The 27076-nt window shown below is 41.2% G+C and overlaps 2 protein-coding genes across 6 annotated transcripts; one reads left to right on the top strand and one right to left on the bottom strand.

Moving 5' to 3' along the window:
* The first annotated feature begins 590 nt into the window (after window positions 1-590).
* On the top strand, window positions 591-14907 carry LOC132909721 (chromatin assembly factor 1 subunit A-B). Its single transcript, XM_060964702.1, has 10 exons — window positions 591-864; window positions 955-1043; window positions 1156-1940; window positions 2024-2175; window positions 2255-2676; window positions 2751-2917; window positions 13198-13346; window positions 13431-13482; window positions 13558-13696; window positions 13826-14907. Exons 2-10 carry the CDS (start codon window positions 965-967, stop codon window positions 14323-14325), a joined length of 2445 nt encoding a protein of 814 aa, XP_060820685.1. The 5' UTR covers window positions 591-864; window positions 955-964; the 3' UTR covers window positions 14326-14907.
* On the bottom strand, window positions 2748-12020 carry LOC132909734 (Wilms tumor protein homolog). 5 transcript variants are annotated; one of them, XM_060964736.1, is made up of 6 exons: window positions 8669-8865; window positions 5212-5571; window positions 4468-4729; window positions 4142-4384; window positions 3802-3941; window positions 2748-3695 (listed from the first exon to the last, which is right to left on the bottom strand). In XM_060964736.1, exons 2-6 carry the CDS (start codon window positions 5236-5238, stop codon window positions 3393-3395), a joined length of 975 nt encoding a protein of 324 aa, XP_060820719.1. In that variant the 5' UTR covers window positions 5239-5571; window positions 8669-8865; the 3' UTR covers window positions 2748-3392. The 5 variants fall into 5 exon arrangements, with proteins under 5 accessions (XP_060820719.1, XP_060820728.1, XP_060820744.1 ...); XM_060964745.1 differs by lacking the exon at window positions 8669-8865 and adding an exon at window positions 5846-6776; XM_060964761.1 differs by lacking the exons at window positions 5212-5571; window positions 8669-8865 and adding an exon at window positions 11315-12020.
* Window positions 14908-27076: the final 12169 nt, after the last annotated feature.

Genomic DNA, 27076 nt, shown 5'->3' with positions numbered 1-27076 from the left:
AGCAGTAATATGCCGTCGATGAAACAGAATCTAACTGACAATTGAATCATAAATATTTAAGAGGATGAACTTGGAATATGAGAGAAGGATTAGGACAAAACTTAGAAAAAAGGATAATTTCTCGAATCTTTTTTTTTTTTTATATTTTAGATAATCAACATTTCGAGTGAGTTGCTGTAAAATTAAAGTTATATTTGCATTCCAATTGTTATCTTTAATCTTTTGCGCTCTCTATCGAGCATAAAGGTTCATCTGTATAAACATTAACATTCGTAAAATGAATTCTTAAATAATCACTAGATATATAACACTCATGAAAATCGGACAATTTTATAAATAAAACATAAAACTTATCTATAAATAATTAATTCATGGTATAAATACACAATCTGTATTTCTAATCTATAAATTTAATAGTAAATGAAATATGAAGTTTTTATTGGTTAAATTCTAACCAACCACTGATTATTCAAGTTCTTTGTTAAATGGCTTCTAATATTCATTGAAAGTCGCTCATCTAGTAAAATTAAAGTTCATGGAAAATCTCATCCTCTGAAATTTATTCTATTCTATGCTCTATTTTCCCGCCGATTTTGTTACGATTGTAATTCGGCAGTAATGTTTTATCAACATATTGTATTTGTGAAAATAGTTCTTTTAATAGTTTAATTTTAGTGTATATATATATTATTTTTATTTTGGAATTCGTGCATATTTAATTCATGATTTTCTATTTCTCGTATTACATACATTTATCTGATAAATTATTGTTAGGTTATAACAATGTATCATTGACAGCTTCGTCGTCAACCTTGTCAGTTGATGTAATGTTGTAAAAAAACTTTGATATTTAGATATATTTAAGTAAGATATACTTTTTTATTCGTTTATTTTTTATTTTCAATTAAGTATTCAATCAGGATTTATTTTAATCTTGTGTTTCTTTCTCATAAGGACTTCTGAGATGAAAATGATGGATAGCAATGAACAAGATGATGGCGGTTTCGAAGTAATTTCTGTCAAAAAAAAGAAAATGAAACAAGGTACTTAATTTTTAATAATTACAGTATTGTCAATATAGTTATTACAAAAATATAATGTAACAAAATGAGAAATTTATGCATGTAAAATATGTAATTTGAATTTTCAATATAGCACAATTACCATTCCAAATGCGAAGTCCAGTGGAGTCACCAAATGTTGTGCACGTTAGAAAGAGGAAATTATCATCACCTCCTACGGAATGTAAAAGTCCAAAAGTAATGAAAAGTTGGAAGAATAATTTAAGTGAGGATAGTGTAAATAATGAATCGAATAGAACGAGTGTCGATACAGGAAACGAAGATATCGATCTTATAGAAATAATAGAGGATCCACCCACAGAAACTGAAAATGCAAAAGAAAATGCATTTAGTAAAGAAAAAGCTAACAGTAAAAACAGAACTTCAAAACGAATTGTAACTGGCCAGAAAAAATTAGAGAAACAGGAGAAATTAAAGTCAAGCCCTTTAACAAAGTTCCTTCAAAAGACTGATAAACAAAAAGATGCCTCAAAAGAAGAATCTGAAATTTCTTTCCAAGAGGAGAAGAATGATTCGACTGAAGAAGTTGAGGAGAGTTCTAACAAAGCAACTAAAATCAATATAGATACACCAGGGACAACCAATAATTTAAGCAATAAAGTAGAAAGCTTACTTTCAGTTACCAATAATTCTTTGTGTCAGTCTGATTCCGATCTTGTAGTTTTATCCTCTGATACCGAAGAGAAAGACGAAGAAGCCAAGTCATCTGCAAATACTACGACAGATACACCTGGTACATCGCAAATTATCAAAACTTCCAAAATAGACAAAACAAAGCTGAAGAAATTAACACCTAAACAAGAAGAAAAGAGATTATTAAATGCTAGAAGAAAAGAAGAGAAGAAACGATTGAAAATGGTAAATTGGGATGCTTATAGCGCAGATATTTTATTTTGTTAATTTAATTCTCAGTTAATTTTATCATTTCATTTATTTATTAGGAGAAGGAAAAGAAATTGGAGGAGGAACGACAAAATCGGAAAAAAGAAAAGGAAGAGAAACGGAAACAAAAAGAGGAAAGGGGAAGAGTCGAAAGAGAACAAAAATTGATGGAAAAGAAAAGAAAAGAACAAAGAAAACAAATGGAGATCGAGTACGGATATTTTCTATTGTAACATTCATAACTTTGTAAGAATATATAGTTGTCAGTTTTCAGTAATATGTATTTACAGACAAAGACAGAAAGGAAGACAGGCAAAGGAGGAGGAACGTCGAAGAAGGGAAGAAGCTAAGGAGGAGGAAAAAAAAAGAAAAGAGGAAGAAAGGTTGGAAGCAGAGCGCAAGAAACAGAAAGCTGCAACGACTTTCACCAGTTTTTTCGTCGCTAAGAAACAAGAAAAATCCGTCGAAGGCGAAAGCATGAATGAAGTGAAGAATTTCATGCCTTTTGAGGTAAAGGGAGACATGAAGATAGCTAAAGTCTGTAGAAGATTCTTAAGCGAACAAGAGAAATTGTTATTGGACAAATTGTTTAGTGAAGCAACCACACAAAAAGCAGATTTGTATCTTAGTGAGATTAAGAATAAAAGAACAATTCCACGCAAATCGTCGAAAACTTGGCCGCTCGAAACGAAAGATGACGTAATTTTATTAGGTAAACATTATTCTTCCTTATCAATCATTCATATAATTATACATCATAGTTAATCACATGTCGTTTCCTTATAGACGAAGAAAACGACGGCAGTTCGAACATTGTGAAGCAAAATGTTGTTGTAGAGATGCGTCGACCTAAATTGCTACAATTTTCTGAAAATCAACGTCCACCTTACTGGGGTACGTGGAGAAAACGCAGCAGAATTATCAATTCTCGAAGGCCCTTCTCCAAGGATACGGTAAGTCTGAAGTTCTGTTTATTGCATAAAAGCTCTTTCACTTTTGATGATGTATATATGATACTGAGGCACATTTGCGACGATGATTAGGCACATTTTTGGTATATCTAGCAAAGTCTTTATCAAGAACTCGAGGCTTTCACAGTTTGGTTCTAACTAATGTTATATTTTACAGCTTCTCGCTTAAATCGTATTAAATAATCAACAAACAATTTATCGTATTTTCAACAATTTATTGTCACATTATAAATTTTGTCACTTAATTCAGTTTGAATTATATTTTCTCGCTAAAACTTCAACACGGAAATCATTTTCCACAATTTTCACGCATCGAGAACTAAACACTTTCTTCCCGATTTCCCGATTAAATATCATCGCAAGGAAGCAACGAAGCTGCAAATTCGAGAAATCCGAAAGAAAATTCTTCCGACGCTCAATACCATCATCGTCAGTTATATTATATAAGATAAATTGACTAAATCTCCGCTGGTAGAATGGAATTCATCTTTTCTCCGCGTAGCCCTCTTCCCCCGTGAAACAATGGGTAAGCGTTCTTTCTGTGCACTTTGCGATGTTTGGCCAAGTGGTCGCTGCGCGCGAACCTCTTTGAGCACATTTCGCACGGATAAGGCTTTACGCCTGAGTGCGATCGTCTATGCCTGGCTAGTTCATCGGATCGGCTGAAACGCCATCCGCAACCGGACCACGTGCAGGCAAATGGTTTCTCGCCTGTGTGCCGACGTAGGTGAGCTTTCAAGTGGGACGCCTTTGCATAAACCTGGAAAAGTAATTGTAAGATTTCTATTTTCTCAATTCTAATATTTAAAAATTGGTAAATATAGTCTTCGGATATCCTATTGAGACATGGACTAGATATATCGTACCTTGACGCATCCTTGATAAGTGCAAGGAAAGCATCGATCCTCAGCCGCGTTCGCCAAACTGCGATTAGTGTAGTCGTGGGTTGCTAGTGCCGCGGCAGCTGCTGACGAAATATTTTCTTCTACTTGATTATTGTTATAATCTTAAATCAATAGAAACGATTATTGCTGATTCCGAATTGAAATAATTTCTTCATTTTGTTAGGTACATTAAGAAAGCTACGATGAATTATTTCATAAATTTGCTCTCGAAATTTTAGGACAACTCGGTCAGAAGATAAACACGATTTCAATCCAATAGCTTTCTCTAGTATGATAATTCTGGAAGCTGTTCGAAACTTACCTATACCGCTGGTTTCCAAGGTATCATCGAGGGCTCTCAAATCGATCCCAAGTACCCATAATGGTTCCTCTCGTTGAAACGTTTGCTGTGGGTTGGGCAGAGGAAGGTGTAGAAAACCCTCGCAGCCTGCTGTGCACAATGGTGTTCTGTCCGGAAGACCCGAATTCCAGCTTCTGTCTAAACACCATTCCAACTCCGAGTCTAACTCACTCAGTTCGCTTAGTTCGCTTAGACATCCTGTACCTAACAGAAACAGCGTTTGTCAATCATCGTTCAATCTACACTATGAAGGCTAAAAGAGCATATATCTCCTTGTCACTAGCTACCTGACAGTGGCGTTGAATTGTTATCAGACCATTCGTTCCAAGATGTCTTCGCCGGACAAGTCAGATCCGTGTAACACTCGATCGTGTTCCCTATATTATTCGATTGATCGACGGTCTCCGAGTCATCGCTGCGTGGCGTCGTTCTGCAAGAGGATGCCTCGTAGTCGCACGCGAAACTCGTGGAATTTGTGGAGAACAGTTGCTTCTCGACACCTGTGTCCATGGTCAGGCCCAACGCGGAGAACAACAACTCGTCCGTCATCTGTGACGAAAACAAAGAAATAAGATAAAATAAGAAAGAAAAACAAGAGAATTCGTCGTATGGAAGATCGAAGAGGATCGTTGCAACGATGACAGCTAGAAACAAAAACAAAAAGATGATGGATTCACGAGTAACGTAACGGGACTGTTTATTGTTGCGAGAGTTGCTTGTTTCGGATTAATCGGGCTGGTTTCTTCGTGATACCGACAATAAGTCAAGCGGCGCGAACGCTCTATATCTGTTGATTAACATTCAATTCTATTTTGAGTTATCAGGCATCGAAAGAAAGAGGGAAACAACACGACAACTGCGATGGTCACCATCGTTGTCGATTCTTGCCTCTTTCCAAACTATTTGATCCTTATTCTCTATTTAAATAATTAATAAGATGTTAATCGGCTTGGCGATTAGAATTGTTAATGATAGCTGTCTGCGTTTGCGGTTCTTCTGTATATCTTTTACTATCGTCAGCTTCTACTTACGTCAAACATCGCAGCCTCTTCTATCATTTTGTCGGCTAGTCGAAGCTCTGTCTAGTCAAAACCAATGTCTCATAAAACTACGCAGTCCGTGACGTCTTACTCTTCTCTGTTTGTCTTCTTTAGTTGTGTTTCATATATAATTAGTTCACTATTAATCACTGTCTCGATTTCCTATGCGCATTATCACTTCCGATTGCCACTGTTACGAAGCTGCCGATACCGCGCGCCACCAACAAATCGGCGCACGCTTTCGATCGTCCTTCCAAACCCTTCTTTCGAAACTTCTAAATATCCCCTCTGAATTTTGCAAACGTTAAACCACTGTCATCCTCAGTGAACGAAACTAAGTCTCGAAACTTTCTGCAATAATAGAATACTTAACGTTTCCTTCCTAACGCGATATAATTTCAGCTGAAATATCAGTGTATCGTGAATTTCCTAGCAAACCACCCTTCTGAAACGAAATTCTAGCCCTTATATCGCACCATAGAACGAATGAAGAAATTAACGAAAGAACAACGAAATATCAAACGATCGTACAATCTTCTATTTCGATTTGTCCCTTCTGGAGAACTTAAGGAACGTCCTGGGAGACTTGGTGCTCGCGTGGAACTGTCGAGGTCGCGCGACCCACCCTTCCGAACGCTTCGCGGTCGTAGAACGCGTGGTGACTGCGACAGCAAGTCGATCTCGATTCCGAGAGAAGACGCGGTGCTCGTGGTGTGGCTTGTCGCCACACGGGCCGAGATAATCGAGGCTGTGCCACCCGGTCCCGTCGCCGTGCTTCTCCCAGGGGAGAAGTCAGTCCCAGAACACCGGCAGACGCGCCAGCGAAACGGCTTCCTGGCTAATTGGCTCGTCACGGCTCGCGCTTATTTACGACGCCAGTCACCCCCGATAATCGGCCATGAGCGACGTGTCCGTGTGGCCCTGGGCCTATTCGGCAGGACCGTTGGTGTTCTCTTCGCGAAATCGCTAATCGTGGTTCAGCGAATCACGTCGAGGAGCACGTGGCCCATCGATGGCCCTAGAAGTCTGCAAGTGACGATGACGTTGGCGGATGACGATTTTTTTTTAATTGTACCGTTCGCAGGAGAAATTTTGCGATGTGATCGATGGTTTGACTCTTGAATGGCACACGGCTGACATACGGTAGTTGACAAAGATATTCCTGCAATTATAGAAGCCCTTTATAAATACGTTGTACCAAGCATTTCGAAAAATTGAATAATTGATTGATATCGAATAGATTATATTATCGAGAAGTAGTTAGCCAGATGTAGAGCGTGTGCGTGCATCTGTCAATTCGGATAACGACACGTCGACGGTGAAAATCGTTGTCGAACCGTTGAGTTTACGGCAAAAGGAAGCTCGAAGAAAAAAGAAAAACGTAACAAGCGGCGAATCGGTAAATGCCGGTTAACTTATGACGAGAGAGTTCAAACGCTTAACCATTGTGCCGGTATATCAATCGGAATAGAATCAAGTGATAGATCAAGCGAATAAAGTCGCAGGGTCGTAAACTCGAGTCGAGTCGAGTCGAACAGACGAACCGAAAAGTCGGTAATTGTTTGAAAGTTGGGTTCGCGTGCTGAGGCGTGGCGCCGAATGGTATTTGTTAAAAATTACTGTAACGTTGTGTTACATTAATATATTTTTCATCAAACGTAGTTCTCATTTACCAGTTCGCGTCGTAAGATCGCAATTACTCGATTTGAACTATTATTTCTCTCGACCAATCTGATTCTACGCAGATCATTTTTGCAAATGGATCGAAGACCTTGATTTTTGGCAGATATTCACTAGTCGCGCAGATTTTTTGCTCGTCTGTGATCGTAGAAATAAAATAGTTGTCTAGGAACAGTTTTATAACTGTCTTGGGACTCCCATGATCCCTCGAAGAACGTCCAAGCGAAAGAACACAAAGTTTAGCTGTGAAGTCGATAATCTTTTTCTTTCTTTTTTTTTTTTTTTTTTTTTTTTTTCATTAAATCCTATATATACCATGAAGTAGACAAAAAGTTCGTTATTAGCTTCTAGTTTATTAAAGATCGGGATATTTTCATGGAAATAATTGGATATAACATAGTACATTTCCAAAGAATGTATCAATGGGGCAACGATATTATAATTGCAATGGCTTTGACCTAGAGTGACAAAAAGGAGCAGCAACCGATAATATGGTTCGAAGTCAGTGGCAGTAACAGCTAGATCGCGTTCGTAATACGTTTATCCGTGTCGGAGGAAGTTGACCTTAGATACAACGAACATATTTTGCATTCAATTAAAATGTCAAGAACACGTTGCAGCGAAGAGAAGAAGTGCAACGTCTCGACCTTGTGCTTTCGAGCTTAAACTCTTGGAATAATCTGTACTGTTTTGTTTCTTGGTTTTCCTTTTTACATTCCTCTTCTTTCTTTTTTTTTTTTTTTTATTTTTTAGATGGTATAAATAAGAATGGTCGTAATCACTGAAATTTGTGTAGAATGTATTTTTTGTACGTACTTTAGTTTGAATAATTGGGTTACTGGAATAGGTTTGAATTTGGTTTGGTAATTATAGCGACGAAGTATTTTTCAAATGCGCAAATCATTATTTTCTTCTTGTTTACCTGAGTATAGAATTACATAAAAGTTGGGGAATATCGGAGGAATATCGGTTGGATAATGTTCTTTGCGAACGTAACATGGCACGTCGTTTATACAGCGTGATCCAAAAAGTGAGTTCATAATTTTTAGAGTAGATAAAAGATATTTTAATAAATATGGATCGAAATATTAATAGTTTCAAAGTTATAAACAATGTTTTGTTTCGCTGAAAGCGAGTCATTTTCTCGCTTTAACAGCTGTTTAATACAAAGTGCCAAGTGAAATAGTTAAGTCTGGGAATCTTCGAAAAACTATGCAGATGTCAAGCGTGGAAATAGAGGGAAGACACTTAGAAAATCTTTTGCAGGCAGGAAAAAGATAAACGATAAGATGATGCACTGCTTGGATCTGAGGCGAGAAAGTTATTTCCTTTCACCTTGAACGAGAAACTGTTTATTATTTTCAAACTATCAATTTTTTAACCCAAGTTTATTAGGATTTTTTTCGTCATTTGGCAAGTACCGTTTACCCTAGAGCTTTGAACTCTATTTTTGTTTCACTCTATAGATATCGTTATAGAAAACAGACCATCGCTCGTTGATATCGATGTATCGATTTCTGTCGAACTGAGAGGGGATTATATCTTTATGTAAATATTCGTTATGCTTTTGGAATACGTCCAAGGAAACCTATGTCCACGTCAGAAATTTCTTATCTGCGACTGCCCGAAAAAGCAAAGCGAAATGACAGTATTTGAAATGGTTACACATATCTTCTAAAACGATGCAGCGAAGAAAGTATCTATTCTAATTGTTTAGCAGTTACACGCGTTAAACGTAAATATTCATTGTTTTACTCAACAATCTGACCTTGGTCACTCCGTTTGTTTTTCTGTTCTCTCTTTTTTCCTCCGTATCTTAAGACGACATCCGCTAGCGTATCTCGGCAGAACATCAATACCCCGCAACTCTATTTTTACAGTTGACATATCTTTTCCCTATTAATTACAAATCAACGTATCCTTCTTCCTAGATAATACATATCACAGAATGAACAATAAATTTTTCTCGTTGGTCCTAGCTTCGTAGATTTCGACATCGTACTTGCCACAAAACATTCTAACGAATCGATCGAAGATTGAAACAAATAAAGATCGTAACACAGTGCAGTAATTTTATCCGCGAAGCGTTGATTTTGTTGGCGCATCGTAATTACATTTTTATTTTATCTGTTAGACGCCGATTGCTATGTCATTTACGATACTTTTACGTTTTTATCGTTTTACGCTAATTTAATCCGTAGAGAATGTCGATCGATTACGTGGCTTTGTTAACGTTGCCTATGAGTTTTCCGAGTAAAAGAGAGATATCGTACGGCCGTTTATCTAACTGACGCACTCTCGAGAAACGTCGTCGCGTTGCGACTGATTGTCGACGGTTTAATTGAAATATCAAAAACTCCATACAACTTTGCGCCGCAACGACGATCCCCTCTCTCTATCTACCCTCTAGAGAGATTTATTAATTGCGCTGTTGGTTGCGTCACCGTTTGCAACCGATAAAAAGCTTCGGGATTCATTTCGCTTGTCGATATCTTCATCGTTCTCGCTTCAGGCTCGATTGCTTCTTTTTTTCTGCCAAGATTTTGCAAGCAGATCGTGGCTGAATGTTTTATTTCAACCAACTTTTCGTTACATCAACGAATCGCTTTCCGAACCAGTTCTATTTCCAAATCGCATAATTTTACATGCGCTTTTTACACGGAAGTTCGTCTAAAAGTTTCGCGATCTTTAATTAATGTTTGGTATCTCAGTTAAATTAGCAGCGATTGTATTTCTAGGAGCTTATTTCGCTAATCTCGCCGATTCCGCTATCATGGTGTCACTTGGCACGTCTTCAAAACGCGATTGGGATAAAGTTCGCTGTTTTGTTTTCAAGCGAATAAAACTCAGGGGTATCTCCGTTTAATTGCGATAATTATGTTGATAAGAGCCACATACGTTACTACTATGTACGTATTGCCTATGCGGGGAAAAAGTAGTCTGTTTAATTTGTTAAGGCGTCCGTGATCTAGTTTCGAAGATGAGATACAATACGAACGTTTATAAGATGAGATACGAACAAACAATTAAAGAAACTTAAACATCGTGGAGATGCGATCGATGTTGCAGCAATGAAGAAGGGCGGAGCCAGCAAAGGCCGCGTATCTCAGCCGAATATTCGGATAATAAATCAATTCGACATGCAGGGATTTAATCTCCGGTGTGCAACGTCAAGAAGCACCGGCTATAATCTTAATGGAGCATAAAACAGCCATTACAGATGGCCCGATGGGTGACAACACGCCGTAAATAATCTACCACCGCTTTCGCCAGGCATCGCTCTAAAGTTACGGGTCGCGTTCCACCGATAACTGCATTTCCTCCGACGCGTCTTTCCAGACGATGCCTACGATTTTCCAGGCGGAAACCGATTAAACGCATTATCATTTCTTCAAATTCTTTTCTCCATTCGTTAAATCGATGAATTAAATTCACGCACGCACGGGGTACTTACGCCGTTGCTCGAAAGCTTTGCAGCAATTATTACATTTACTGCAAAACTGAGAATAATTAAGTAATTGTTAAAAGAAGGTATCTAATCTACTAGGATTTATATTATAAACTGAACATAATTTCGAGTTCATAATTTACATTAAACACACAGGAGGCTCGGTAAAAACGGAACGTCTATTTTAAGATTCCTAGCGAGAGTGTAGATGTTTTCCGTTATTTCTGATTTTATCACATTTTTTTTAATATATACAAAATTGCGTAGGAAAGAGCGATGATTAAATTGAACTTTCCCAACAGATTTCTTATATAGGAAATAAAGTATAGAAAGAGAATTGTGCCCTGTATATGGTTGTTCGATAAGGGAACATCTTTGTGAAATTTCTCAACACCAGTTGCTCGGTGTCGAACGATCTTGTGAAAGTGTGAAGATCGACAGTGCAGAGGTAACCGGACATAATTTTTCGAGATACGTTTTATCGCTGCTTAAATAGCACTTGACGATACCGAATACGATCGCTGGAAAAGAGTCGAGGTACCGTGCTGGTGGCATGCACGAAACCGTATCAAATGTTCTGTCAACGCTAACATCGACCACGTTCACCATCCTTTCGTATGTTACACCCTCTTCGTCGTGTTTCAAACAATAGGAAAGAAGCGCAACTTGAACTGGTTACAGGAAAGTAGAGAGTTTTGATTTACACCGCTATGATCCTCAGTCTGTCGATTAGTATTGTTAAACCACAGATAGATTATAGAACTAGATTTATCGATGCTAGATATATTATATTAAATATATTAAAATACAATTGATAATATAAAAAGAATTAAATGAAAATTAAATTGAAATTAAATAACGATACAATTCTGCGATCCAATGATGTTAGTGGAGAATTAATACAATAATTTGTTGGATCCTTGGCATCGAAAAACGCTTCTAACGATCGAAGAAATCGACACTCACCTCTGCTACGCTGCCGAAAGCTGCTCAACTGGTGGTCGCCCTTTTCCTCTTTGTTCCTCTTGTTCGCCGGTTTTCCGCGTCACGCCTCGAACGACGGTTAGGTCGCCGATCATTCGCGATATTACGTTTCCCGCCGCTAATAAATTAATGTCAAAGGGAAGGTCCTGTAATTGATGCTCGCGCGGGGATCAAATCGACGTTGATTTATCGATCGAGCCCGCGCCTCGCGCCGCAAACAACAAGAAAACCAACGATTTATTGACTTTTCGGTCCGATGCACGATCGCCAGGATGTTTGGTTGGGTAGATGGGTTCTTTTCGTCGTCCAGTTCGATCGATCGATACGAGTCACAGCTCGTAAAATCGTATTTCTATCTTTCTAGACCTTCTCACGCAAAGAAACGCGATTGCTGCTTCGCCTCTGTTTCTTCCTCGAGCTCGAACTTTGGAACGTTTCAATATATTCACCTGATCTTTACCTTTGAGTTTCTAATGCTCTACGTAAGATTTATAATTTAGAATTAGATAATGTTTTAAATAAATCGATAAAAATAGCTACTGATACAAGCTACCAAGTTGCTTGCGTTTGATCAAAAAATCATTCCATCGTTACTTCAATTCTTCGTAACTCTTCTTTCGATTCTACAAAGCGAATCGTCGATTTTTAATTGCCGGTCTTCGTCAGATTCTTTGAGGAAATTACCGCGTAAACACGGACTGCGTTTCAGTGAACGATATAGTTTACACAAGCGTACTATTTGTTTGCCGTATATTAAACAGCCTTAAAATATTGAGTATCAGTATGAGTCACTTTTCCATTATGAATCCAGCAGTCGTTACTCCGGTGAATATGCCAAAAATCCGCAACTGCTTTTAAAATCCCATCCTCGAACACTTCGTTTCTTCGACGTCCGATCGCACTCGTCACTCACTTGAGTGCAAATTTAATTTAATAATTTTGTACAACGTAAGATCGATCGATTCGCAAGATTCGCGTTTCCAGTAAACAGAGCAGATTCGTTTACAAATTTTCGACTGCTTGTTCAATTTATTGTTCTTGTGGCATGGTGACGATTCGTTGGAAACGAGGGACGATTTCGTGGTAACGTATCCACATCCACATTTCGAGAGCACCGACTCGTTGACGAGTATCGCTCAGCGACTAAGAGAATCACCGAGAAGAGAAGAGCAGCACGTGTGCCGACGATATCACCCGTCAAGGAAGTCGCATTGATACCGACGTCCTGCTTAATCATGTTTTACACTTCAGTGAAATCCCGTGGCCGTGTTCGTAACTAAAATAAAGTCTGTGAGGAACGAACCGATAATGTTTTCATGAATCGTAATGAAAAATTCCGAATAACGATCAAAATCAAAGTTCCTAAGGAAATACGAGAGTACTTCAAGTTACTTTCAGTTACTACTGAAGAAAAAACAGGTTTTCCCAAAAATTTATTCGACGAAAGCTATACAACGAATTGATTTGATTATTATTCCATCAGAAGAGGGATATATCGTAGATTGATTAAAAATAATCGTGAAAGTTGCGTGTTGGCATGCAGCTTTTGACCAAGTTTCGAGTAAAGTTTAAGCAAAAATTGAAAGATACGTAACTATTACTAGCGTTCGTTCGACGTTCTCCAGCTGTCTTCATATTCAGCGTCCGTTTTTATCAGTGGCAGAAAAAATTCTCGATAAAAAAATGGTTCGAGCCTTTAATCGCATTTCGATAGATTATTTGTAAATCCATAACGCATCGTGTTTTGCACTTATTTCGACTCTTATCTACCATACGACGCTTCACATTAGAATCACGTATTTCGATTATACTTGTCACATTGAGCTTTCAAATTTTATTTGAAGAACTTATTCTTTTCTTTTCAGCAATGGTTCAATTACGAGATTGATTCGGACGAAGAATGGGAGGAAGAGGAACCAGGCGAATCTTTGCGCGGTTCTGACGATGAAAAAGACGAGGAGAATACGGAGGACAACGAGTATGATGTAGATAACGATTTCATGGTTCCTCATGGGTAAGTCGATTCAGTTCATTCTCGATGTTTAAATATTTATACATTTTCATGTGTTTGTAAATCTCCGTGTTTTTAATAATTCAGCTACTTGTCCGATGAAGAGCTTCGTGCTGACGAGGAAGACAAGCAAGACATGGTAAGTAGTTTTAAAGTAAATAATAATCAATCGTGTCTATCGAGAGTAAAGTAAATAATTTTGTTATTTCCGTAGACTCCTGAAACACAAGAAGTCAAGTTGAAACTACTCGGAGAACAATTCGAGTCCGAAAGGAACGCAAAGACCGCGAAGTTAAAGCCAAAAATAATAGGATGTATTTGGAGAGGGTCTAAAAATGAATTTCAACCAAACGGTGAGTATTCGACATACTAAAATATACCTAACATAGCTGCTAGACGTTGGACCAGAAGATAAGCGTGAATTTTTATTTCTACAATTGTGCCATAATGAGAAATATCTGACAATTATCTTCTGCTTCCAGTGCCACCAAGGATCGTAGACTTCTTGTCAGCCCGAGACGCCTGGGTGTATCGAATACCGATACTACTACCAACCATGAACGAAGCCATGGCAACCAACGAGTGCAGTACTCCCACGCAACAGCAACCGCTGACGAGTTCAAAAAAGACACGATTTCCGGAAGCAGCTATACCGGATCTTATTCGATTAATACACGGGAACACATATAGTAGACGCTGTCTTGTAAAAGAATTTATGGCCTATTGGAGTAAAAAGAACACGGGAGCTAAAAATCAGCCTTCGAAAGCCAGTATACAACAAAAGATTCGCGAGATTGGTAAATGGATGCCGTGTCCAGAGAAGGGGCCGATGCATTCGAAGGCATGTTGGTACGTCGATGAGAACATCAGAAAAGAGCACATCAACGAGGAGCTTTCTTTGCCAAATTGCTGGTCCTATGTCCTAACACCCAAGAGGAAGAGTGATATCACGAAAATCAGATTATTCTTCTCTCCGAAATGAGATTATTTTAAGATAGTCTTCCAGTTATTCAAAACGATATGTTCAGAGGTTGGGACAAGGATAGATTCGAATCGTGTTTATAAAATGTTATTTAAGACATTTGCAATGTTTTTAATTGACATCTTAAGCTATTTAATAATCGAAATATCGATTTTGACGTACTGTCTCTTTGATTTAAAATCTGGTCATTTTTAACTGCAATTGACTTGTTAAAATCGACTTGTAAGTTAGTTTAAATCAATTGAAATAGTGCCATTGCTTTCTAAATATGGATCAATATGCATTTTGTTGTAATATTTAGTTGGTATCGTTCGATGGCAAGCATCCAATTTAAATCAGATACGAAAAATAAAAAATTTAATTTTATTTCTTACTCAGAGTTACAAATCGTTGTGGGTTACTATTTACGATATAATCCATCAACAATCGATGAAATGGCTCAAATAGTACTTGGATTAACGCTACATGTCGATTTGGATAGTTCCTTCTTTTGTATACACTTAATAACGTTATTATCGATGTTTTCTTAGAAATAAAATGGTGTCGATGATTTCACACGAATGATGCTTAATACGACAAAGATATATCTCGCGAAAGCTTTACGATATTAACTAGAGGAGGTTGATATCGAAGTCACAATATACTTCATGTGATATATGTTTCTAATCGTATAATTGAAAGAAAGATCACGATCGGAATGCAGTATCGTTAGTTTGTTATAAAAAGGGCAAGAGGGGAAGATAGAATGAAGCGTATAGAATTTATAGCTCGTTATGCTGTTCTATTAATACAGATATACTTTTATAATAAAAGTTAATAAATAAATCAGTGGAAAACTTGTCATCTCCCGTTGAACTAATCGAAGAATATCATGATACTCATTTTTTTTTTGCCCTTTTTTTCTTTTTTTTTTAATCCCCATCCATCGTTCTCAAAGGGTAAGTTAGAAAGGAAAGCGCGAATGGGCATAATCTGTTCGAGTAATGTGAATTATCCAGAGGATTCCATCGGCTAAAAACTTTTGCACCGGTCAGTAACGTTCGAATGGGTTAATGCATCAGACCAGGCTTTGCGGAACGTGGAATTGCATTCCGTCAAACAGTGCATCGGAGTTAAATAAAATAGCTGCAACGAAAAGTTTTGCACAGCATTCTATTATTGGCGGTCGACCGGAAGAGCGTGTCTTATTGGAACGAAAATGATACGATATCGGGAATCGGTGAACGATAGAACCTTTCTCTTCAATTTGTCCATGAAATTCCATGGGAATGAAAATGTTTGGATTCTTCGTTCTCGATTGCGATGATTCTTTTTTACGTTCTTTCGTATGATTTTACCGCACCCATTGCATATGGTTCTTTAAGAGATTTTTCAAAAGATTGCAAAAACTTGAAATCTTTGTGGAGAGATGTGTCCATTGGATTGTAACAGAGGTTGAGGGTCAGATTAATGCCGATGTCCAGTGGCGAACTATATATATTTTTCTACTCTTATCCAGCCTTTATAGTCTTTTCGTATTTAGCTGGATGGAAAGCTTTTATTAATTTAATTAGTAAAAGTTTTTAATATAGTTATAATTAAAATATTCGAAAATATCAAACAAAGTACTATGCTTCGTTTAATTACTGATATCAAATTTTATACTTTATTATTAATTATCAATACGGAGCTCGCTTTTTTAAACGCTTATTATATAATGAAAATGGAAGCTGCCACAATGACGAATTTATATTTCGTCGCAACTGGAACGTAATAAAAGTTATTAGCTTTTGAAAATTATTGGCTTGTCATCCAAGCTAGCTTCTCGTAACTTTTGTCACAATTTCGAGTTTTAAACAATTTCATAAGAACATGAAACTCTTATACCAAAAACCATTGAAAACAATCGATAACTGTTATTGCGATAACGCGATAAATAAAATAAATTTTTCAATTCGAGATAACAATCAATCAAAATCTTGACATCCGAAACTGAGTAATTTTGGGTTGCGACAGTATATTCCCCTGGTATTTTGTTGATGTGAAAAATTTGGACAAAAAATAGCTATTATTCTGGGCATAGGGTGAAAAAAAGCGAGGGAATTTTTTTGTTATTTTTACCACCATATAGGTTCGCTACAATTATTTTTAGAATGTCGATATTAGATTTGATAGCCCGTGGTTTTAAAATTGTAACAATTCCATGAAATTGTTAGACCACTGCGAAATACGTATTGAAAAAAAAAAAAAAAAAGAACTAACGAACACAACGAAATCCGCTGACGGATCCTGCGGCGTTCGAGCATCCGGGTACACGGCGAGGAGAAAAAGCAAGAATGAGTCCAGTAGGAAGTTTTACGGCCGGTAGTTCGGGATGTAGCTTCAGGCTGGACGGCATATGGCCGAAATAAGGAAAGGCTGTGCCTTCAGATTATGGCAATTATCGAATCACGTTACGGGATCTGGCGCCACGCGGCTCGAAAACGCAGAAATTAAGTTCCAACCCCCCGGGGATGGGTACGCTTGCTCGGTGCTGGCACAGCGAACGTAGACTAGTTCGGACGAAACGCGAATGTTCTCCCTTCGTCGCAGGCGACTTTCAGCTTTCCTATACTCGTTTCAATGTCTTCAAAGATTTCATTGTTAGCCCTGAAAATTGTCATCGAGGGAAACAACGTGGAAACTGAAATCTCACCCGGAATAGTTTTTAGCGATTAAGGAATCTCGACAAGCGAACGAGAATTTTGAAAGAAATCGAGATGAACGGAATCGCGAGCTTGTACGAAATTGGCGGATGTCGGTGCTTCGAGATAAGTAGACCGATGCTTGCCAAGTGGCATTCTCGACGAATACACCAAACTTCCTGAAATTGACGTGTCTCCCTCGCCCACCCCATTCGATATTCCCAAAAACCGAGCCATTACACCTGTCCACCCAAAAATCAATAATCCCGCCCTCGAACCCGGAGCGTCGTCCTTCTCGTGGCCATAGACCATCCTCGCACAACCTCCGCAATCCCATCACGATGGAAGAACTCCCCTTGAACGGCCGATCCGTCCAATTCCACTTTGCAATTCCTCGAAAGCTCGACGTTGGTTCCGCGTAGCGTCGAGATGTCGCGGTGTAGCCGCAGCCAATCAGAGGTACCCTCCGCCGGTGGACCGGCTGGTCGTGTCTCCGGATATTAATGAGAGGATAGAGAGGCGGCCGGAGCCACGGATCACGGCGGCGGACTCTCTTCTCCTGGACAGAGGGACGAGCGAGTAAGAGAAGAGAAGAGACGAGAAAGAGAGGGATAGACGTAGAGGCGAGCGAAGGCCTGCCACCTCCACCCCGCGCGCTTGGCGGACGCCGCGGGGAGACGAAGAGGAGCAAGGAGGCGCAGAGAGGGAGGGTCTCCACCCTGGGACCACGGCGTGGAGGGAGAGGACGTCGTCGGGTCACGAGAAACCGTCGGAGGGAAGGACGGAGACGGAAGGCCGGCGGCGCGACCACCAGAAAGAGATATAGCGATTCTATGTGTGTGTATGAGCGCGCGCGCGCGCGTGCGAGTGACGATGCTGGCTACAGCGACGGCAAGAGGAAGAGATGGAGGATGAGGATGTCGAGGAGCGAGGAAGAGGGAGGCGGAGGAGGAGGAGGACCAGGAGGAAACGGAGCTTGAGAGGCTGGGAAGGGGTGGAGTGAGGAACGGCGAGCAATGGAGAGAGAGAAGTCGAGAAAGGGAGAGCGAGAGAGATCTGGACCCCACGTAGGAGACGTTCAATACTGTAGCAACGACGCCGAGCCAACGCCATTGGCTACCATTTTCTCTCTATACCTTCTAGGCATACACCTTGTACTCTATTCCGGTCTACTCCACTTTATTCCTGCTGCCGTTGCTCGTTGCCCGGTTTCTCCGATGGCTACCCAACCCTTCCGCGTCGGTTCCACTGGTTCCAACAGAGAACAAGTTGCGCGGAAGGTGTACCGAATAGGAGGAAGGGTTTTCGGGGTCGGTGAGCGACTGCACGGGTGGCAATTGGATTTTTTTCTTTTACTCGAGACTGTTAGATGGGTCGTATGGGAATGACTGGGGAGGGTGTCGCGATTCGAGAGAACTGGAGGCTGGAGAACGGCGCGTGGCTCGAGGAGGTTGGGATATTGTTTTATGGGGAAGCAGAGGGATGGGATAATTTATCGGCTGAATAGGAGAGAGGTATCATGGTTGGAGGAGTATGCGGCAGCTTTGATTCGATATAAGGGAATCTTTTAAGTCGATATTTAATTCGTGCTGATATTCGATCAAAATTAATTCGATTAATTTGACGAAACCTCGTAAAGTTCGTCGGTGCTTCGTTCGAATTTAATAGAGATTTAAGAGATTTAAAGATCGTATTTAAATTAGATCCAATTCGATTTCACTCCTATCCACTTCGATTCGACTGTCTCGCTTTGTATTAAACTCGTTCTCTTCGACGATTACTATGTTTCGTCCGTGGGACGAAAAATCGATAAGTTTTATAAACCGATATCATTGGAACCATCATTCGCGCCGACTGTGATATATCTTGAAACATACAAGCCGTTACTCTAAACCACGATCTACCCTATATCAAAGTCATAGCCTGCACGAAAGCGAAATCGATCGCGTATTCGCAAGGAGAATCATGGAGCGCGCGTTACGCGTCGATCTGGCCGATCCGCGGCTCCTTATGATTACCCTTACCCGCGATCGTAGAGCCTGGACGAGGAGGAGGAAAGAGAGTATCTCTCTCGAGGGCGGGACACCGGATTCGAGCTGGCAATCATCCAGTGGAGCTCGGCACCGAGAGTTTCGTGCCGATTGCCGGAGCTTGGTCGATCGCGGGCCATCATCATCGCGCCGCCTATCCGGTCGCGCCTAGGCTTACGCAACACGAACACGGCGTGCATTTATCTAGACGTGACGGCTGCCAGCGAGCACCATCGCGGCTTTCGGCCTTAGCATAATTGCCCGTAAAGGCCTCGGTAATGCGTCTATTACGCCGATGCCTCTGTACACGGCTACTGACACAGGGCATCAATCCTCTGCCTCCGAGTATTCAATTAAGTATCCTCCTCCCCTTCTCGCTCCTCCCCCTCCCAACTTGCTCGAGAACATCAACCTGGATAGCGTGTTCTTTCTGCCGTTTATTCTTCTTTCTCCTCTCTCTCCCCTCTACACTCTTTCTCGAGTACAATGGATTTTTATCCAGCGCCATGGCGGGTCTTTCTAACACGAGTCCGGGTTATCCTGATCTATCGAGTTAGAAGATGGTCCGGGCAGACTAAATATCTCACCGAGAAGGGTAATCGGAGGTGATTTTGCTCCTTCGCTGGTTAGAAGTAGACGGTTCGCTTTGGTGATTTCCTGGTGCGGATTTCCGGAGAGATTGAAAGATCTAAGGGTGGTCTCGAGGAGAGTTTGCTTCAAGTACTGAATATTCATTTGTACACTCAAATTATGCCCTGTTGAGGTTATTAGATGTATGTGAACAAAGGAACGCGTGGATAGATTGTAAGGTAGAAAATATGTATTTTAAATGCTGAAGTACAAATCGGAATATAATTGAGCTGATCCAGATCCGCACGCTAGCAGTGTTACCCTATCACTGAAAACCCTGAAGCCAACGTTGCCTGTGTACTGTTTATGGTTTGCCTTCGACCCAGTCTTTCGTCTGTACGTTGTCGATGGCTTCGGTGCTTGAGAAAGCTAAAAGACCAGATGTAGATTTCTCTTAGAAGCGATGGTTACTTCAAGATGTCCCCTAATTGTTTAAATTGTATTTTTATTTATTTTCATGATCGGGGGATTAAATAAGCGTTGCCATCAAGGTGGTAATAAGTGAAATCCTCGGAAGTTCCTTTGTAACGAGATTTGTCGCCTCCGCAACAGAGGCGGCGCATTACGTTTCTCTAGACTCATCATGGACACCATGGTCCCATAGGCCACGCAGCCCGCAGCTGCTGGATCTTATGCTAATCCCACCCTCGCGGGCCAAAGTCTGGCGCGCATCGTATGAAAAAGTTGCTCGTTACACGCTCGCCCATAAATCTCCTCGCTAAAGCTTAATCTGTTCCCGTGGCGGACGTCAGCCACGGAAAACTCGCAACTCGCGCGCTCCGACCAGCTGCGCGCCTGGATTTTCATAATTTTTTATCCTTCGGCAAAAATTTCCAATCCGCCTGTATGCTCGACCTCGACGAAAACTTAGGCCCCGTGGAATCTCAATCATTTCCACCAGAAAACGCTGGAGGAGGAGATTCAGAGAGAAAAGAGGAGTTTAATGGGTTTTTTGACGGAACATCTCGCGAGATCCTCTGTAAATTGACGTAGTATTTCACAGAAAGAACGTTTGACCCGTTCTGTATATCCGGTTTCGGCCTTCTTCCGAAGAAATTTATCCAATATCCATTGGAATTTATTCTAAAATTATCTTCATCGAAACAAATGATTTTTAGTTCGGGAGAATAATCGGTAGGTATCGATCTTCTGTCCGAATTTCGAATATTTCTCAAGCTGCCTCCATCTTATAAATAAGCGTATCTGTTTCTCTCTCTTAATTCGATCACTATCCTCCGCTTAAGTTTCGTCTCGAAACTTTTGCTCCATATTTCGTCACTTTTTCGTTTCTTGTTTCATCGTCAAACATTTACCCGGATCTTATCGTACTCGTGTACGGGCCACGCTTACTTATATACGTAACAAGGCTGGTGAATTTTCAGCATGGTGTACACACAATGCGAACGAAGCGTGTGAGGAGGCGGAGGGGTGTGTGGGGGCCATTATGGAGATGGATCTTCCTTCGAATAAAGCTCGGAACTTGGGGGTGAACAGGGGGTAGTTTGAAGTGCCGGCACCGGCAGTCGCTCCGAGGAGGTGAAGAAGGTAAAGGAAGAGAAGGGGTATGTGACGGGGTGGTGGCTAGCGATGGGCATTCCAGTCTTTCTTTCTCGCGAACTTTCGAGCAATTTGGTAAAGCGAAGGTGGAATCGTGCGTGGTATGGTTCGAGATGAAAAAATGTAAAAATTTACCTACACGTGTTCTACTTTTGTTTCTTAAGAATATGTCGATTGTTCGTCTCGTACTCTACGTTACAATTTGTTCAATGAACGAACATAATCATGCAGTACCTACGTTAGGGAAACATAATTCTATAAATTTCTATAGAATAGTATTCTGCACGTTTTCACGCTTTTAAGTTGCCCATAAATGCATAAACATTCGCAAACTCGGTATTTTCTAAAAATGACGAAGAATGGAACGATTCGGAAAGTGTACGTACGGTGGATGGTTGGAGGAACTTCGAGGCCATCGCTAGCAGTGGAAAACGCGGAACGAAGAAGGAGAGCCGGCAGGGTGGAGGCGGGGTAGTTGGTGGTAATATATCACCCTCTTGTCGTCCGTGAGACGCGAGTAAGCCTGTCGGCCAGTACCCACCTTCTCTTGCTCCTCGCTTCGTCCTCCGACCTCCCCCACCTCCTCACCCCTTTCACCTCCACCTCTTCCTCCTCCGACGGAGGTGCAAGAGGGAATCGATATCTAGGTACATTCGCGGGCAACTCTCGCCGGACGAGTAGCATCTCCGATTGTTGTTAGTCGGTGTGTAGCTAAGCTTCTATCGCCACGACGAATCGATGACCCGAGACAGACCGTCATCCATAAATCGAACCCTTCCAATTAATTTTCCGGTTGTGTCTTTTTGAAATACCGTAACGATATTTACTTACACGATAATACCGTATTACCTCTTGAAATTCCACGGAATTCATTTGGAAACGTTTTCAAAGCGTAGTGTAGACTTCCAATACTGAATCGATATCGTTAGGGATTAATCGCATTATTCGATATAATTTTGTATTTTATATCTATCGCGATGAAAATCATTAATCGCTTTATTTTTTGAAATACGGGAAAATTAAGTAACCCAACCCAACCTGATCTGATCATCTATAACCCAATGATCCTGTTTATCGAAGTTCAATCCCACGCAATCGAATACGAATTAACCCGTTGGGTACCTGGAAACTTCCCAGAATACGTATACGTAATCTCGCATCGGCCGAAATTTAAACTTCGAAATCCGCGTGTATAGCGTTAAATCCGCATCACTCGCACAAAGAGCTAAAGATCCGAAACTTATCAATGGATCCGTCAAACCCGATTACGCTTAATCCTGGAACCTTCGTTCTATGCCACTTGCTCTCTCGTAGCCCCGATATTATCCACGGTGGAGTTGATCCCCATGTTCCTATCGAAGAACGCGATCGTGGCAGCGACGTGGCCGGAGGGGTTGCACAGCGAACAGCCGCAAGGGGTTGAAAATACCGCGATCCCGGCCCGATTGCAACCGCGATAAGCGTATTGATATAGCTTTTCTATTTCTCGGGCGTATCGTAGCGTGACCTTTGGTAACGGTTGCATTGACATCCGGTTGTCGAGTGCAGACGTGGCCCGTTCCAAAGTTCGATCGCTTTGAGCGGTTTTCACGACCCTCGGGCGAGTCGGGCGAACGATCGATCGCTTTCTGATCCATTTAAGTGATTTTCCAACGCGAGCTGCTTTGGATATCGGTAGATGTAAACGTTCAACGAGCGGCTAAACCATTTTCAAGGAGTGAGTGTCGGGAATTTCGAGAGGAAATCGAGAAATTTGGATGTTTTCAAGCAAAGGTATCGTGGAGAGGTTCCGGAGTTTACGTAACGAGAGCTTCTGGCTGAATTTGTACATTTGTTGCAAATATGGTGAGCAAGGTGACGGCATTGAACAGCGCTCGATTAGTTCTTTGCTCAAATAAAGTTAGTTTTTTTTTTTTTTTTTATAACGTTTATTGTCCAAGAAGATGAGTATTACATGTGTATGTTATTCACAATAAACAATGAATTTCGGTTGTAGGGTGGATTAGGCAAAAGTACCGATACGCGTCGGTACGACGTAGCCATGGTCTAATATGTGTCGTGGGTTTTCGGTTTTTGCGTTTATTTTTTTGTTTTTTTTGGGTTTAAGTCGCATTGGTGCGTGATTTTTGTGTATTCTTGTGTGTGTTGTATTTTGTCCTGAAACTTGGCCGCAAAACAGGACTCCTTCAAATAAAGTTAGTCTACCAGAAGCTATGATCCTGAGCCGGTTGTTCGATTTAGCTGTTTAGCTGTTTTGATTTCAGCTGTTTGATGCGAAGCAAAGAATCGTGAACTCTAAAAAGACCGTAAATGTATAAATCTACGTGTAAATGTAGACGATATTAAATACGTTCGCGAAACATGGATGATATGATTTAAAAATCGAAGAAGAAAATCCAACGAGAAGGGTCTCGTACAGCCGTGGCGATCATTGGAAGCCATTCTGTTTAACAGGACTTTTGATTCCGCTGTTTTTAACCGAGTCGAGTGTTTCAAAATGGACGCATGGAATGGACTGTGTTTCAAACAGACGTTTGAATGCGCGCCGAGTAAAGTGCTTCATACTCCTGATGCTTTTTCTGATTTAGATGCATCAATGCGATGGTTTCGTAGCTATCACGCGCTATGAATTTCGTGTCGTGTATTCATCCCTGTAGGTAGTTTTCATGCGTTCAGCATTTTTTTTTTTTTCGAAATAATCCCAGCAGAAAATTATCGACGTCGCTGTCCAGGTCACTTGCCTTTAAAATATCGAATATTAATTATGCGTCTGGTTCGTAAGAAACGGAGTCGTCGAGTTTGGCTCTTGACAGATTCCAATGATCCTACCGTACTATGATCGCACCCCTAGATCCTCAACTTTGCAGCACTCTGTATCTAAAGCAGCAGCAGCAGCAGCAGCAGCAGCGACCAAAACGAGCAACGACGGAGAACGAGGTCCGCAGCAATGCGATGGTTTCGTAGCTATCACGCGCTATAAATTTCGTGTCGTGTATTCATGCCTGTAGGTAGTTTTCATGCGTTCAGCATTTTTTTTTTTCGAAATAATCCCAGCAGAAAATTATCGACGTCGCTGTCGAAGTCACTTGCCTTTAAAATATCGAATATTAATTATGCGTCTGGTTCGTAAGAAACGGAGTCGTCGAGTTTGGCTCTTGACAGATTCCAATGATCCTACCGTACTATGATCGCACCCCTAGATCCTCAACTTTGTACCACCCTGTATCTAAAGCAGCAGCAGCAGCAGCAGCGACCAAAACGAGCAACGACGGAGAACGAGGTCCGCAGCAATGCGATGGTTTCGTAGCTATCACGCGCTATGAATTTCGTGTCGTGTATTCATCCCTGTAGGTAGTTTTCATGCGTTCAGCATTTTTTTTTTTTTTTTTTCGAAATAATCCCAGCAGAAAATTATCGACGTCGCTGTTGTCGCGTAATTTTTGAGTAATTACACAACTGTTGAGTTCAGTATAGTCTTTATTCTTTAGACTTAGTGTTTTATTACAGAGGTCAATATTGTAACTGGATTGAAATTAGAAATAGAACTGTTTGAACGAACTCGTACCATCAAAGAAGAAAGCTCGGTGTGGGTGTTCCCTTTGGAACTCAGAACGCGGATTCGTTGTCCACACTTTTTGGTGGAAAAGTGAGGGTAACGATCCGCGATGCCCATTGGTAAATGAATTAGGTAGTAAAGACAAGGAGAGCTAGATATGGCTCATGGGCATCCTTGTTTATGGGAAAAGTCTTATCTTGCCAGACACCCGCTTTCTCCGTATTAGGTAAGAGTCGAGTGCAATAAACATAAACCGAAAATGTTTACGTGAAGAAAACAAACTGAACAGATTCGGTTTATGGCGTCTTCTTAGGCCTGCTGCGAGTTAATGGAACAATAGATAGGTCTTGGCGTTCGGACTACGGGGAATTTTACAAGGACCGTCACATCTGGCGTACCACATGGCAAAAAGGAAAGTTGGTTCGTGACACTGTCGAGGTCACTTGCCTTTAAAATATCGAATATTAATTATGCGTCTGGTTCGTAAGAAACGGAGTCGTCGAGTTTGGCTCTTGACAGATTCCAATGATCCTACCGTACTACGATCGCACCCCTAGATCCTCAACTTTGTACCACCCTGTATCTAAAGCAGCAGCAGCAGCAGCAGCAGCGACCAAAACGAGCAACGACGGAGAACGAGGTCCGCAGAGACGTAGAAAGAATAGGTAGAGGCTACGGAAAGGGAAGCGGCGAAAGGAGGAAGTCGGCCGTGGGGAGAGAAGGTGGTGGGTGGTGGATGAGATGGAGGTTGTAGAAGCGTGGATCGATGTGTCGCCCGCGTGTCCAGCGGTCACAGGCGCTTGCGCCCTGACGTCCTCTCTGTCCTCCAGGACGTCGCCAACCTTCCTGATTCGTCCGACTCGTTGACAGTCCTCTCTCGCGTGTCACTTCCCGGCTGCCTCCCACTCAACTGCTCCACTTTCCTCTACTCTCTCTCTGTAACAGGCTGTTCGCGTATTCTGTCGCGCTCGTCTTGCCACCCCGTTTCATACCGGCCTCCCTCTTGTCAACCAACCACCACCTGCCGTGTTTTCGAACGCGCGACAGATTCCGCGCTCGGTCGCCGCCCTTCGTGGGTGGGGCACGCTACGATTTTGCAACGGATCTTAGTTTCCTTTCCGGTTCTTACTTTACTTACTTACTAGACTTTGCCTTTAAAATATCGAATATTAATTATGCGTCTGGTTCGTAAGAAAAGGAGTCGTCGAGTTTGGCTCTTGACAGATTCCAATGATCCTACCGTACTTTACTTTCTAGACTTAGGTGCGCTTATCAGGTCCCCATCGAGTATCTTTATGCGGTTATCCGTTGGAATCGTTATCGATCGTTTATATTTTATTCTTTGAACAGGCTTTTAACGCTAAAGTTGTATCGATGATCTACGATGTCTAAATGATTAGAATTAGAACAGTCGGAAACTGATAGGCATAGAGGTCTGTCGTAGTTCTTTTGTTACGAACCATTCGATATTAGGAAAATCTCCTTCTCTCTATCTCTTCTTCTAACGTCGATAAATCCCTCTAAATGCTCCTAAATTCTCATCGACTCCTAAATTTTTCGCAAACTTGTAGACAGGGACTCGGATATCTGCGATCCATGGCATATATTTTTGCCGACGTCGAACGTCCCCGATGATCAAGGGATCGTGGAAGAACGTCGGGATCGCGAGTAATCGAGAGGATAGCGTCACTATGGTCCGTCGACCGAGAGGACCGAACGGAAACGAGCGATTCCGTTGATTGGCCGGGAAAGTGGTTCGGTGTCGCGAGTGGAAAGCATCGAGTGCTGGAACGAACGGTGTCCCTGGCCAGGGATTCGTTCTCGTAGAGTTGGAATGTCGCCGAGCTGTGTCCCCACGGCAGGGCGACACCAACGACAGCGGCGATTGGCTGCCTGAGGGGACAGGGGCGTGGTTAACCTCCATCGCTGTCTTTCGATAATTACAGCATGCTCTCACCTGCACGTCCCGACCTTTACGATCGCTACGACCTCCTTTTCGTACCTGTGTTCGCTCACCGCTTCGATTTCTTCGACGCTAAAAATGTTAGTTCGATAAGTTAACTTTTTTTATTTTTCTTAACGATACATACATGAGATTTAGCTAGCAGGTGCGATCGAATATTCGATCAGTTTCGGGACAAGAGGCAGTTTTTCGAAAATAATCGTGAAAGGTAGTTTCGAGCGATGCTTCGTTAAATACAAATTTCTGTCCGATTAAGATGCAACGAATATCGATTCGTTCAGAATACATAGATAGATATTAAAAATCACGTAAGAAATATAAATATACACATGGGGTATTCGCTCATTCGATA

Source organism: Bombus pascuorum, chromosome 1 (assembly GCF_905332965.1).
Source record: "Bombus pascuorum chromosome 1, iyBomPasc1.1, whole genome shotgun sequence".
NCBI lineage: Eukaryota > Metazoa > Arthropoda > Insecta > Hymenoptera > Apidae > Bombus > Bombus pascuorum.
The sequence above is the reverse complement of the archived record's forward strand: the minus strand, read 5'-3'. Positions and strand labels throughout refer to the sequence as shown.